At 32.3% G+C, this 17,021-nt stretch overlaps 1 protein-coding gene across 1 annotated transcript; it reads left to right on the top strand.

Annotated features, from left to right (window-relative positions):
• Positions 1-238: 238 nt before the first annotated feature.
• LOC108489760 (uncharacterized) lies at positions 239-1,535 on the top strand. Its single transcript, XM_017794492.2, has one exon. It carries the CDS (start codon positions 518-520, stop codon positions 1,094-1,096), a length of 579 nt encoding a protein of 192 aa, XP_017649981.1. The 5' UTR covers positions 239-517; the 3' UTR covers positions 1,097-1,535.
• The last annotated feature ends 15,486 nt before the right edge of the window (positions 1,536-17,021 follow it).

The raw sequence follows: 17,021 nt of genomic DNA, 5'->3' as shown, positions 1-17,021 counted from the left end.
TCGAAAGCCTCTTTAGATAAAGACAACCAAACAACACTTTGATTTCACTTAACGGTTTCCGTTACAGCAACTCACCCCATTCTTTTTTGTCGGGCCCCACCTGGCTCCAAAACCCGAGCCGCCCGGGTTTATGGGACCCATCTGACGCGTCAACACATAAAACGTAGACCAAAACAACCCGAAAACCCGACCCTGACCCAGCCCCTCTTTTTCCTCGCCATTTCATTAATTTCCGCCTATATAATACCCTTTCCCTTATCTCTTTCGTCTCGGCAGATTTTAAGCCTCAGCAGAGCAGAAAAATAGAAATAAAAATAATAAAAGGAAGGGATTTTTTTTAAATTTTTAAATTAAGAAAAATTTCTAGAAAAAAAAAAAATCCTTCCTTTTTTCCTTTGATTTCCCCTTATGAGATCGTAAAATATTCGAGAATCCCTTTTTTTTTTCCTGTAAAATTTATATATCTAATTATCGCTTTGTCTTTGATTTTATTTGGGGTTGTTTTGAGTTAATTAATATGGGGAGTGAAGTTTTACGACCTCAGGATTGTTTGATCGAACGGATTCGGTTACCTCCGACGGCGTGTCCTCGCCGGAGATACGGAAACGGTAGCTTTAATCCTAGTTATTATCATAACTACAACAATAACAATGGAAATGGTAGATCTAACAGGAAACCCGTTCAGAGGAAGCGGATCGGATCGGAGCAGGGGATTTCGAAGAAATACAGCTCCGCCGATGACTTGAAGACGGTGAGGAACAATGTTATGGTGGAGAAGGTTACGATTATGAGACGAGGTGAGTCGTTGGATTCGAAGATCAAGATCGACAACGGCGGTGGTGGAAGGGAAGGGGGTTTGGTTGTTATGGGTACGGATCGTTTGGGTCCGGATCCGGAAATGGTCCCTAAACAGATCAAAATCGTGGATGCTAAGTCTTCGGTGACCGTAAAATCCGACGTGTATGCCGGATCGGCTTTCTCCGTTTCTCCGGCACCGAGCTCACTTCCTTTACCTACTTTCTCGAAGAAGAAACAGGTTCCGGTCGATGATTCAGCTACAAGGGATCTCAGGCGTTTGCTACGGCTTGATCTCTGAGACCCGAAAATTTAGATTTGGATCCAAATAAGCCTTCGTCTCTTTTTATCTCCATCTCTCTCTTGATACGTTTCGTCTCTATTTAGATATCTCCGGAATTTTCAAGATCCGATGCCCTCCGTGATATTTTTTGAAGACGGTGGACGGATTTGAAAATATTGAAAATTTTAGGGGCGATTAGATAATATTCCCTGCTTATCAGTTTATGCGTTAAACAAGTGGGGTTTCTTTAAGGAAAAAAGAAAAATCAAGGGGGTTGATATGTAATATTAGGGGAATAGTGGGCGAGGGTTGAGTTTTAAAATGTTGAGATGGGAAAATGCTTTTCTGCTCCGTTGTGAAAAAAGTTTGTAAGAGATTTGCAATTTAGTCCCTTCGATGTAAAGTAAAGATAAAATTAGGGAGAAATTTGAGCAGATTTCTATTATTATTACTAGAATACGTCCCTTGCTATGCTTCAAAAAATCATATTAAAATTTTTAAATATTATATTAATTTAATGTACTAAAAACGTAGTTATAAAGTTTAGCTTCGAAGTTTGGCGCAAAGAAAGCAATCCTATCAGTTCTTAAAAACTTTTTAACTTATATTTTAATTACTCTTTAACTAATTTACTTTGATTTTTTTATTATTAAATTTTCATTTTCTTTTACTAGTCGATAAATGTTGTGATAATTTTAAAGGTAAATTATATTATTAGTCACTAAAGTATGATGGGTCACTTAATTAAAAGTTATCATTTTGGTTATTTAACTATTTAAAATTTTCATTAAAGTTACTTGATTGTAAAATTTATATTATATATATATTTTGTTCATATTATGCAGATCAATTGAAAGTTCTTTTTTCATTCTTTTCTATAATTCAGTTTTTCTTTTTTCATGATACAACACGTTTTTGTGAACTAAAATTCAAAAAGTTTTTTTCTTTTATTTGTGACACTGACTGTTAGATCGACTTGAATTTAAGGTATATTTTTTTACTTGTCGATAGATATTAATCTACGGTATTGATCATCAAATCGTTACTTCAAGCTTACTGGAGATTTTTTATTTTAAGAAGAAACCTAGCAACCTCGAACTTAAATAAAATTTATATTTTGAATAATTCTATAAAAATGAGACATGAACACAATTATAATTCATAAAAAGTATATAAATAGAGGAGTTAATTTAATTTGTAAAAAAGAAGAGGCCTCCCCAAAAAATGAAAAGGGGTGGTCCTGGTAGAAGTGTTTTAAGAGCAGTAATGAGAGAAGGGCCCAGCCTTTGAGCCTTAGATGTCAGAGACCACACCAGCAAATACCAATCCTTACAAACAATGAGTGAAACGCTCATATCCCAATGTTTCCAGTAGACCGTTCAAGATTTAAATCATTTGCATAGTCACTTAGGATTTTTCATTCATTTAAATTTGAGTTATTTCAAATTAATCAAAAGTGATTAACATTCAATCATTTAAAATAAACTTACAAATCGAGTTAAATTTACTAATAAATTAAAATAGTTATTTGAAATAAAATATAATATCAGGTCATTATAAATTTAAATTACTTAAGCTATATATGTATATATACAAGGCACCCATGCAAAACATCAATTATTGTTGATTTTATTATATTTATTAATTAGAACAATAATTTTATTGAAAGATTTTTCTTGAATAAAAGTTTTATTTTTTTATGATAAATACTAAATTTAAGTTATAAATTATAAATTATGTTTGATATATTTTAAACTTTAATTATACAATAAAATTAGACTATTTGATAAAGTAATTTTAAAATTGTAAAGATAAGGATGTATTTAATGTAAAATTTAACCCAACTTATTTTCTAGAACAAAAGGAATAGGTTCATAAAAGTTTCTATTTCAACGAATTGCACGTAGAGATATTGATAAAACACATAGAGTTAATGGTATTTCATAACTAATCGATTGAGAAGTAGCTTGCAAACCACTTTAAAAGGAATATTTATTATTTGATCTGTATCATGTCATAAGAAGTCCAACGGGAGCAATACTTAAAATGACAATCCATAAAAAAAATATTGATATTGAGATCGGCTAAAATAAGGCGAGAGCTAAAAGGAATTACTGAAAAACTTAGTAAAATTGATATGACTGTTATAGTCGGTCTAATACTAAATAAACGAGTATTGCCTCTAGATGGAGGAATATTTTCTTTGAAAAATAATTTTGTCCCATCTGCTAGCGCTTGAAGAATGCCCAAAGGACCGGCGTATTCAAGAAATTTTACATTAAGTGCATCCTTATCTACTTATTATTTTTCAAATTTTTATTGAAAAATTTTATCATTTATTTTTAAATTATCAAATATGTTTAAAAAGAAAATTATGAAAATATCAATTTTCAATTAATTTAACTTTCAATGAATTATTAAACAATAACTTAGTTATATAAATTTATTTGATATTCAATGCAAAATTTTATAAGAATATGTTTTCTACAATATAAACTAGAAAAATATTGCTACTGTAACACCCCTAACCGCTCTCTGTCACGAATTAGTGTTACGAGCATTACCGTACAATTAGAACATTTATAATTATTTTCATTCAAAAATCATAAACATAACTTAAAGTATTCCTACATACACATATCGTCCCTAAATCGAGCCCTCGAGGCCCTAAAAATACTTTACAAACAAATCAGGACCAATATGAAATCATTTAGAAAGCTTAGGAAAAATTCACAAAAATTGAAAACAGAGGTCACACAGTCGTGTAACTGACTGACTTGCACCTTAAGCATTCAACAGGTGACACACGGTTGTGTCGCCAAGCCGTGTGTCTCGCACGGCCGAGTCACACACCTGTGTCTCTAGCTATGTGAACCTAAAATGTACCTTAAACAACAAGCTTTCCGTTTCAAGCTTACTTGGGCCTTAAGCAATTCAAATACCAATCATTTAACCTATTCAAAATACGATTAAACATAAACAAAACATACCAAAACAATCATCCTAAGTGCCTAACCAATGTACCCTCATTGGTACCATATTTTATATCATCAGACACATCAATAATGCATCATCCAAACCATAGTTTAAAGTATGCAAAAATCACCCAATTTAGCCTAACATAAAGCTACTTAAGACATAAAGCCTTAAGTTTCATACACATATCAAGCCTTTGGTCAAAACACATACTAACATTTAGCTTCAAATATAAACATATACCTATAACTCAATTTACATCACATTCACAAAACAACTAACAACCAAAGACATCCTAGGTACATGGCATTACAAAATTAAACATCACCACACTTGAGATCAGGATTGTTGTTGGATGCTGAGTCAGCGATCAAAACAGAGTACCTAACCTGCGCACGGAAAACAAAACCGCACGCTGAGTAAAACTCAGTGATATTTTTATAATCTAAACATTTTATGACATGATATGATACATGAATGCTCAAATTGAATTATATCATCATACTACTATCTAAACATACAATTACAAGATATTACCATTTCAATTTCATGCATTTCATCACATTATTTCATGCTATACTCAAATTTTACAAGTATTCAAATTTAGTTGGTTTGAACATATATCTCAATTCACGTCACTTGCTATATAAATAGCTTTACATATATCAATCAACAATTTACTTATATTATGGCACAAACTAATCCACAATAAGCAACTTCACTTATTCGAATAACCACAAATATATCTAAAGCATTTGAATTTATTTCACAACTTTAATAATCTAACTCAAGAATATATCATATCTTCTAATGAATAAATGTATATACATAAATAAATATAATATTCTTTAGGAATACTTATAACCATCATTCTTAGATGTTTCATAAAACCTTGTTGCATAGTCCAATTGATACATGACACCTGGTGCCTAGTGGATAATCTACGAAAGAGTTTGTGCCCAGTGCTAGTCGGATAAATCGACAAATGTGTGCCCAGCACTAGTCAGATAAACTGGAAGAAGTTGCACCCAGCGCTAGTCGGATAAACTGATGAAATAATTAGTGAGCCCAGCTCTAGTTGGATAAACCAATGATATTTGGCCCAACGCTGGTCAGATAAACCGAAGAATGTTGCCCCAACACTAGTCAGATAAACTGACGAAAATTGTACCCAGCGCTAGTCGGATAAATCGACAATATTAAATGTGAGCCCAGCTTTAGTTGGTTTAACCAACAAATTGACACTATTTCATTCCACAATTTCCTCATTCATTAAATATCATCTTCATTCAAATATAGACAAAATATTATATATCAAGTATTCAAATAACATTTAGTAATAGTCAAATAAATAGACAAAAGGTTAAGTTCAAGACTATGAACTTACCAAAATATGACGGATGCTACGAATTGAAGACGTCTACTCAGTATCTTTTCTTTCCCACGATTGATACCCGATCTATTCTTCTCTTGATCAAATTAACAAATTAATTTCATTACTTAATTTGAATACCATACTTGTTTTTAATTAAATCAATTAACCTTAGATAATAATTTATACTTTTACCCTCAACAATTGGCATTTACTCAACTAAATCATTAACCTCAAAATTAGCTTGATTGCATCTTCATCTAATTTCCATAACTAACCACATATACATATAATTTATTAACAATCCCTAAATTCTTGAATTTAATAACTTAGCACCATGCTAGTTTAATTTATAGAATTTAAATACTTGAAAGCTAATACTTGAAAGCTAATACTAATAAAACTCACAATACAAAATATTTTACTAGCTCACTAAACTTAGTAATTCAACTCAAAATTTCTAGCACAAAGAAGAATCCACCAAAACAGTCCCTAGACTTCACAAAAATTAACAATTTAACCCCTAATTCTATCAAAACAACTTCAAACATTAGAGTTTTTCAACAATATATAGCAACTTCCACAAATATCATAATAATTCCTCTAAATTTCCACATAGGTAATCTATTACCAAAAATATAAAATCTAATTAAAAATTATCAAATTATACCAATAAAGTTAAGTGTCAAAAAATGAAACTTAAAGGCAAATGGTGCTAACCTTTTTCTTGGCATGCAAAAGAAATGAAGCTTTAATTTTGTTTCCCTTTCCTTTTATCTTTCCCCACTACTCTATTTTTTTTTATTTTATTCATATTTTCATTTTTATTATAACTTAACATAATTACTAATTTAAGCATTATTATACAATTAACATATATTACATATATATAATTCTCTCGTAATTATCCACTAACCATAACTCATCAAATTAATAGACTAATTATATAAATAGTCCCTTATTCTAACCACACTTTAAAATTTAATACTAATTACTAATTTATCACCCACTTATTTTAATTTAATAATTCAACCCCAAGAATATTTATACTCAAACTTTAGTTCACATCTTTGCATTCAATATATATACCATTAAATCTTTAACCAAAACCTCCAAATTTTAGTTTTCCTGAATAAATTCCCATAAAACCAATTTATACTCTTCTCCAGCATTCCCTCTGTAATTGTAACAGCCCAATTTTGGTGAAATTGGAACAGTGGTCTCGAGGCCACAAATCCGAGCCAAAAAATAAAATTTATTTTATTTTATTTTATGGTCTATATTATTATATACATGTCATGTGAAAATTTTGATAAGAAAATTTTACCGATTATATGCTTAATTACGAGAAGGATCAAATCGCATAAAATACAAAAGGTGGATTCTAGTAGCTGGAAGGATCAAATAGCTATGGAATTCAAAAATTAAGGTCCTTATATGGTAATTAGACCATTAATAAAAAGTATGTAGATATGTTTGGATGATTCATCCATGGAAAATGAGAAAAAGGCTAAGGACTAAATTGGAAAGTGAAAATATTAATTAATTAAAAAGATGAAAAGAAAATAAAAATCATATTTTCTCATCTTCTCCCCCAAAATAAACATGGAGCCCCTAGGAGAGAGAGAGAAGAGACTTTCATGGCCAAATTGGGTAAGTTTCCTTGTCTCGTTTTTAGTAATTTTGATATTTTTGGAATCAAGATAGCTTAATCTCTATTTGAGGGATTAATTTGAAAAGTTATCAAGGTATGAAAAATGGGTCATAGATGTATATGTTAGAAATTAGAAATTTATGGTAGAAAATAAAAGATTATTGATAGATAAACAATTTTTACAAAGTGAATTTTGATGAAAACATGATTTAGGGACTAAAATGAAAAGTTGCAAAATTTGATGAAAAATGCTGAAATTTTATGAATACACGTGTTGTAAAATTTGTAATGGGGCTTTGGTTAGGCTTGGAATAGGGAGTAATTTGTACAAGTTTCATTTTCCGGGCCTAGGGACGAAAATAGAATTTATGGAAAAGTTAAGGGAAAAATAGTAATTTTGCCTAGGATGAAAATTTAGTCCACATGAACGTAAAATATGACAAATTGATGTTAAATTTACTCATATAGATCCGGATAGACCAATTTCGGAGTTAGAACGAGGAATGAGGAAAATGTCGCATTAGTAGATTTTACGTACATGAACCTTTGTCGAGGTAAGTTCGTGTAACTAAATTGTATATGTTTTTATGCTTGATTTAAACGTTGTGTTTGTGAATTTTATCAATGTCATAAATATGTGAAATGATCACCTACTCGATATAGCCCGATAAATGAAAATGGCCGATAAAATGGTAAATGAATAAAACGTTACTTGTATGCTTGACATGAACGTGGAATGCGTTTTACTTGAATTACATAAATTTTATGAAGGTATGAAATAATCAAATGCCTGATAATGCTTGAAAAGTGTTTATATCCTGGTTGAATTGTAACAGCTCGATTTTGGGCCTAGTCGGAACAATTATTTCGAGACCACAAATTCGACGTAAGGAAATTTATTTTTTATTAAACTTTTTATGGTCTACGATTTCATGGAATGATTCCGTGAAAATCTCGTTTGAGAATTTCGACGTTTGGGCACTCAATTTAGTCAAAATGACTAAATTGTAAAAAGTATGAAAGTTGTGTTCTATTAGCTAAAGGTGTTAAATAGCTATAGAACTTTAAAGTAGAGGTCCTTATAGAGTAATTAGATCATTAAAAGAGAGTGGATGTACATGGAGTGTAATTATGATGTTGGATGGATAGGTGGGTATTAGGTTATTATATGAAAAAAAAAAATAAGCAAAAGGAATAAAAATATCATTTTTATTTCTTTGTTCATCTTCTCCACCGAAAAACACAAGAGAAAATGGGGTTTTGAGGCTCAAATTTTTAGCAACTTAAATCATTTCCATGTAAGTGAAATTTGTGTTTGTTTTTGTTTATTTTTATATTTTTGGAACCATTGTAACTTAATCTAGCTAAATAGGGGACTAATTTGCCATATGGTTGGAAATATAAATTTTTTTCATGAGAGCATATTTGTTGTTTTTGAAGTTTAAGGGAAGAAAATGAAACCTTGTTGTGTGTTGAACAACTTTTGTTAAGGGACTTTTGATGAAAATGTGAAATAGGGACTAATTTGTGAAATGTGAAATTTATGAGTTAACTGTGTGAAATTGTGAAATGTGTGAGCTGCTATAGGCATGAAAATGTTTCGACTATGCATGGGTAGTAAAGAAATTGAACACATTTCATTTTACGAGCTTAGGGGCAAAATTGTAAATATGTCAAACTTTAAAGGCAAAAATGTAATTTTTCCATAATATGATTTTTGAATCATATTGGATAATGTGACTAATAAATAGGCTAAATATGATATTATAGATAAAAGAAAACGAGATTCGAGCCTAGAACGGGGGAAGAACGTGAAATTGACGGTTATGTCCCTTTTTGCCATTTCGGTATTGAGGTAAGTTCATGCGTAAATAATGCAACCTTATGTTATGTATTTACTATTTCAATATTGCATGAATTGTATACATTTGCTTTTATGAAATTGATTAATGACGATTTTGACGAAGTTTCGAGAAATGAGAAATCCTGATTGAACCTCAATGGTAGAATACAAATGTCATGATATTAAGACTACCGAGATTCCGTATAAGACCATATCTGGGATATGACATTGGTATTTGATTTTGTATAAGACCATGTTAAGGACATGGCATCGATATGATATTTTATGTAAGACCATATCTGGGATATGGCATTAATACGGTATTAAGAGTATGAGATCTGAGCATCTTTAGTATTTCAATGTGTTCAACGGGTAAATCAAAGATGAGTATGAGAATGAAATTACTACGAGTAAACAGGCATGTACATAAGCCTATACTTGTAAATTCATGATTATTGTGGAAATAATTGTTTATTACCCATTGTGGTTGATAGTGTACATATTTGTGATGTTGGATATATGATAAATATAAATGATGATTTTGAGTTAGACTGTTGGGCCGAATTGAGATATGATCTAATATGTTTATATGCTTGAATTGTATTTCAACAGATATGTTAAGAACGAGAAAGTATGTGACTATATTACGAGTGGTATAGGTATGTACATAGAACTCATGTGAAGTGGATTTAGTATATGATGTATTCTTGGTGAGAATGTACATGAACAAGTATACTTGTGAAATATTGATAACCTTGTGACAAATGATCTACATTCATAATGAATGGATGCATGTTAATATTTGATAATGATCATGTTATAGGCTTAGGAGCCTAATTGATTTGTGATATTTTACGGTTCATTTATTCAAACTGCGTTTCATTGGATATGAGAAAAGAAAAACGACCATAATTATCGAATGAAGTCATTATGAGAATATAGTAAGATACGAGCTTAAACAAGTGAAATGTGGTCGAACTATATGTTGAAATTATGATTACTCATAAATGATGTGCATGTGATTAAGAGGATGAGAATAACTTGTTAAATAATGTGATAAGTTATATTGGAGAGACTATGGTGGTTAGGCTAATGCCAAGGCATGTAAATGACATTTATAAGATAAAAGAGTAAGTATTATGAATGAGCAAATGGTAATCATGAGAATTAATATAATTTGTATTAATAATGTTCTTATGGATGGGTAAAATAAATGATTGTTATTAATTGTTTATTATTTGCATATGAACTTACTAAGTTCTAAAGCTTACTCCCCTTACTTTCCCATCTCTTATAGGTTAATTTAGCTAGCTCGGGTTAGAGATCGCCGGAGAGGCCATCACACTATCAAGCTATTGCCGCGGGTATTGATGAATTCAAGTAGTTTGAGTCTATGGCATGTATAGGGACTTTGTCTTTTGAGTAATTATGTCATTGTAAATGTGGCCAAATAAGTTGGCCAAAAATGACTTGTGGTTCAATTTGTGTGAGGCCATGAGATGTGGCTCATATTGATTATTGGGTTGTAAACCTAATTGTTTATGCATGAATGTATCTATGCAATTGTAATGTGGTTGATTGTTGTGTGTATGTGATGGAATATGTTGTGGCTATAGATGTTTGATGATGGAATTGTGAATGAAATGCATGATGACAATTAAGAATTGAATATGTTAAATAGAAGTAATTTACCACTCTTAGTGCATGCAAAATTATAAATTTGGCTTGACAAAGTATGGAGTCTTATGCATGTGTAAGTAAAGATGAAATGATCATGATCATGTCTTGTTTGTGTATGTTTAAGTGCTTAATTATGCCCTGCTAAGTGCCATTGAAGTCATGTTTGTGTATGTGCAATTAAGGGTGGCAATTGGCTTGGAAAATAACCTTAATAATTGTCTACACGGGTAGACACACGGGCATGTGTCTAGGCCGTGTGTGACACACAGTCTGCCTTATGGGTGTGTGGTCCGGCCAGTAGTAAACACACGGCTAGAGAGACAGCCGTGTGTCTCAGTCGTGTGGAAGACACGGCCTCAGGACATGGGCGTGTGCCCTGGCCGTGTGAAGTCGGCATATGATTTTTGGAATTTAATTCGCCACACGGCCTAAGCATACGGGCGTGTGACTTGGCTATGTTTCCTTATTTTATTGATGATGTCATAAACAGAGAGTTACACGGGTTGAGGACACGAACGTGCCCTAAGCCACACTGGCGTGTACGACCACATGGCCTACTCACACGGGCGTGTGACTCTCCAAATCTAATTGTGGTAAAAGTTTCGAAAGTTTTCAGTTTAGTCCCGAACCATACTTGATGTATGTTTTGGGACTTGTGAGCCCACATAAAGGATAATATGCATGTGAATGAAAAGTTTAAAATTTGGACAAAAATTCATGTCTCGATTTTGTAAGATTATCTGAGTTTATGTCCGGTAATGCCTGGTACCCTATTCCGGTGTCGAATATGGGTAAGAGGTGTTACATGAATAAATGAAAAAATCAATGGATATGTGACTTTCCGAAACGAAAGAGGTCCTGCATTTGTTGCGGAGAGGTTTTAGCTGGATGAGTAATCCTTTGACCTCAATTCTAATAGGATTTAGCTCGAACGAGTAATCCTGATATAAGTCCTCTCGAGCATATATTATGGATTGGATTTAGTCGGGCGGGTAATCCAAATCAAGCTCTTTAGAGCATGTGTCATAAAAAAGATTTAGCCTGGACTGGTAATCCTGTAGTATATATATATGTGTGGCTCGAGAGTGTACTCTCTGAAATAGTACCTTATGGGTACCATTGAATATGAATTGATGGATCCTGATTCGTACGCCTTGGGTGTACTACTTATGTATCCATTGATAATTCAAATAAATTCAACGGGCAAGGTTCTGACAGGGGCAAATATAAATTTAAGACAAATTGACATGGAATGGTGTATATGATATGGAAATATGACATGAAAGAATATCACATGAAATGCAAGAAAATGATGATACATGACAAGTGATATATGAAATATGAGATGAATTGTGTATGTTGAATGAATACATGATATGGAAAGCATATGTGCTTGGAAACTTGATTATTGTTGAACCCATACATGTCTTGGTATTACTATTGAATATATGACTAACAAGGGCAATGAGGATATGTGTAGGGCTTGAGATCAAAGTGGTTGATTATACCTTACTTAGTTACCTTAAATAGGATGAATGGTAAGTTAAGTACCAAGTTATGTGAACTTACTAAGCATTTTATACTTACTTAGTTTTATTTCCCTGTTTTAGAGTAAATCGGAAGCTCGTTGGATTGGAAGCCTAGAGGAGATCACTCACACTATCCATCGGCCCATGTCGCTATAGTATCGTAATTCAATTGCGGTTGTAATGACATGTATAGGATATGTTGGCCATATTGGCATGTAAACGTAAATGATGCTTGTAATCTAGCCATTGAAGTGACTAGTAATGATTGTTTTGATATACTTGTAATAGCATATTATGTTGGCCACATATATGTTAAGTAGTTGATCAAATTATGTCTAACATGAGGTGTAACGCCCTAAACCCGGCCTAGACGTTATGGCCGAATCTGGCGAAGTCACATGAAATGTATTTAAAATCGTGTTTACCCAAAAACCGCTTCAGTTACCACATTTTACTTAACTTAGAAAACATATATTGATTAATTTGCTCGAAAACATTTCATAGTTTGCGGAAGCTTAAGTATTAATAAAGTTGTAGTTCCAAAATCCATAAACTGTATTTCAAAATTCCGAACTTAAACCAAACAGTTTGAAACTAGGAATTACATAATTACTCCCAACTATAGCAATTAAAATAATAAAAGCATTAAAAACCTTTAAAACCACAGTGTATGTAGCAGTAGTCACCGTCGAGCCCTCCGCTGCACCGATCCACCTACTGCTGGGGATTACCTGACAGACAAATAAAATAATGGGCTGAGTTTTTGCAAACTCAGTGTGTACATCCCCATAGTAAAGCATGCACGTAAATTGATAGCAGTCAAACAGTCATAATCGATCCTGAGCTCTTAACAGAATCAGTGTAGGCCTTAGCGCACTTAGAACAGTATCAGATACATTCGGGCCTTAGCCCATACAGACACACATACATATCAATCAGAACAGTAATGCCCACCAACCTTGCACAGTATCTCCGTCCAACCCAACACACCATGTGGGGATAAAATTAACCCATCCAACCCTACACACCAAGTGGTACCGTATATGACATGTATCAGATATATGCAGCATAACTGCCAGATGACAGGCTAATAGCCTTTCAGTCTTCCTTCTCTTCAGCAACAAACCCAACCCAATGCAATGCAACATAGATAATATGGCATGCTTATGTGCGGATATCAAATCGTAGCGTTATCATCAAATTAGAACAGATACGCATGCTTTAATTATCATGCTTTTACATACATCTTAGTATCAGATCAGAGTATAGGGGTCTAAGTAATGCTTACTGACCCTACAATCAGGTCACAGTCAACTTGGGCGACCCGTGCAACCTTGCAGAACACTTCAAACAAATCGGGCTGACACGGCTCAGATTGGCCTTGCCTGTGTGGATCACACGGCCTGGCCCAAGATCCCACACGCCCGTGTGGTTCACCTATGTGGACCACACACCTGTGTGGCTCACACGGCCCAATTGGTCAAGCCCGTGCCTCGTACATGGCCTCACCAGCCTTACACGCCCGTGTCCGTCGTGCTCGTGTGGCGTGTGCATGGCCTACTGCGTCGACCATACTATCATGTCTCACATTTGTCAAATTTTTGTTATTTTTCTAATCCTAGCCTTACCTTTGTTGAGTGAGTTTATAGTAAACTATTTGTTAATTCATATAAAAATGAGCCTGCTGGTTTGAGTGGTAAATGAGTTAGTGTGTTGGAGGTCTTGTGTTCAAATCCTTGCGTTAGCATGGGTGTTGATTTTTGCTCAGTTGACTGATAGAGTTTCGGTTGAGCTAAAAGTCTGAGGAGGTTTTGAGTTAGTGGGTTAGTGGGAGAAAATCAGGGGATATGTTGTCATATCTTTGATTTTTATTTCTTTTTTTTTAAATTCAATTAATTTCTCTTTCTTCCAAAGTCAATCTAACGTTAGTTTCCTTGTTCCCTGCCATTTTCTTTTTCCTTTTTTTTCCTACGGTTCTGTTTTTTTCTGGTCTACTGTCGTATCTTTGTTTCTTGTTATTTCACTGCTCATCGTACGATTTTGGTAAGTGAGACTATGGTATTCTGTAACTTTTGATTTCCAAAACGCTGGTTAGGGTTATACTTTTGTTTTGGCAAAATGATGAGTAGTTATGTAACACCCCTTAACCCTTATCCGTTGCTGGAATAGGGTTACGAAACATTATCGAACATTTTGGAACAAATACGAATATCATATAATTATTCACACATAAATATCATACTTCAATCATATCGTCCCTTTATGAGCCTTATACATCAAGTTTACATACCCTACAAATCTTGAGCAACAAGTAACTCATTTACCAATCTTTCAACCAATCCAAAACACATTCAAATAAATCTAAAATATGACAAAATAATCAATCTATTGACTTAATCAATATACCAACATAGATACTATACAAATACTAACCAATTCAATTCATTTAAACTCATTCAAGCCAAACTAAATTTAAAGCCAAATATCAACCTAAATTTGCATATATTAACTTCATTCATACTTTAACCAAAATAAGCCATTTATAACTTCAACATAACACATAATTTATTTTTATGTATATAAGGAATTAATATCATTCTTTAATATTATTTACAATCATTTTCCAAAATGACAAATACAACAACCTAGGTACATGCCATATACAAAAAGAAAAGTACTTCACCACAATGAGTTCGGGATTGACTTTGGATGCTGATTCAGCAATTTAACTTTTACCTAACCTGCGTACAGAAACAAACCGTATGCTGAGTATAAAACTCAATGATATTTCTATAATCCGAATACTTATTAAATAAGAATTTATAATATTTATATATATAAACACACATCATAAAAATAATTCAAACAAATAATCAAATTAATAAAAAATTATTCAAAACACTTTCAATTCTCATTTTTTTTACTATTTCAATTTCATAATTGCTATTCAATAGCTTTTCTCAATAGGTTATACTATTAAATTTCAAACCAATATCCATTTCATGAATCCTTGATTCATGCAATTCCATGCATTTCAATTGCATATTTCATTTCATTGTCCATCCCAATCCATTTTCAATATCATTCATTATCAACCAATTGGCCAAATCATTTGTTTACCCCTATTAACAAGACTCAGACTTTGATGGATACACGGATCCAACCAAAACACACCAGTACGGCACCCAGTGCCTTATTGGATAATGCAAAGTATTAGATTGACACCTAGTGTCTCATCGACCATGCATAAGTAAGTTGGTAACCAATACCTCATCGAATTTATTCGAAGTAATAGTTTGACACCCAGTGTCTCATTAACTCGTTGTCGAAATATCCTTGAACACTTCCAATCCTATGGCATGTCAAATATATCCGACCCAGCCCGATACAGTTAATAGGGTTTCCAAATCACTTTTCGATTTCCAATCAATACACAATTCAATTCAAATAATCACAGATACTCATAATTCAACTTAATTCAATTTTCATTTTTCAATACAATCAATTTTCAATATTCACATTCACATTAATCACAAATTCATTTATACTCAATTCAATATTAACAATACCGATACTCACCTTAATTTCACTTACCATGCATATTAAATAATAAATATAACAAATAATTATTAGATTCAGATTATAAAAATACAAATCGTATTTTTTCAAGTCACTCGTCGTTACTTTCTCTTTCCCCTTTTTAGCGAATGTCTCCGGCTCAACGTTAGCAAATTAAGCTTGAAACCTTAAACCCTAATTTCTCATTTTTTTTCTTTCCCTTTTTCTTTCTTTCTTTCCTTCCCCTGTTTCGTTTCTTGCTATTCTGTTTCTTTAGTATCTTTTCTTTTCTTTTATTCTTTTATTTCATTATTAAACTATTATAATATAATATAATATAATATATTTATTTATTCTTAAATACTAAGTAAATGTATATGTATACTACAAATATATTTATGTATTTATTACACTTGTACATTTTATTACCATACAATTGTATTAATTTGATTTATTTATTTTATATTTATAATAATAATATAATATAATATATAATAATATAATATATTTACTTATAAGTAAATAATAATTACTAATATATGTATTTAATTAATCCACAAGTCACCACCATCTCTATACACTTGTCATGTTTTGGTTTAATTACTAGTTTAGTCCTTTGACTTTTCTCTATTCTTTGATTTAACTTTTACCCTATATTCAATCTAGTCCTCACACTTAATTTAATCTTAATTTAAACTAATTCACCTAACCAAAACCTAATTAACCACACAACTAACTTCGTAAATATTTTCAATAAATATTTACGAATCCGTTTCATGTAAACGATGACCCGAAAATGCACTTTTTCAATCACCCAACTATCAGGTCATTACATTTCTCCCCCTTAATAAATTTTGTCCTCGAAATTTACCTGAAAAAAGGTGTGGTACTGAGATCCCATAGTTTCTTCTGGTTCCCAAGTCACTTCTTCAACACTATGACTTTGCCATAACACTTTCACTGATAGAACCTGTGTATTACGCAACTTTTCACTTCTTGGGCCAATATCTTAAGTGGTTCTTCTTCATATGATAAATCAGGTCGAATTTTAATATCTTCTGTCGAAATAACATAAGACGGATCTGATTGATATCTTTTTAACATAGAAACATGAAAAACATCATGAATTTTCTATAATTCCGGAGGTAATGCTAAACGATATGCTACCAGTCCAACTCTTTCTGTAATTTCATACGGTCCAATAAAAGGTGGACTTAATTTTCCTTTCTGACAAAATCTCAAAATTTTCTCCCAGGGCAAGACTTTAAGAAATGCCTTATCACCAACAGAATACTCAATATCTCGACGTTTCAAGTCTGCATACGATTTCT

Source organism: Gossypium arboreum, chromosome 10 (assembly GCF_025698485.1).
Source record: "Gossypium arboreum isolate Shixiya-1 chromosome 10, ASM2569848v2, whole genome shotgun sequence".
NCBI lineage: Eukaryota > Viridiplantae > Streptophyta > Magnoliopsida > Malvales > Malvaceae > Gossypium > Gossypium arboreum.
This window is presented reverse-complemented; position numbering and strand designations above follow the sequence as displayed.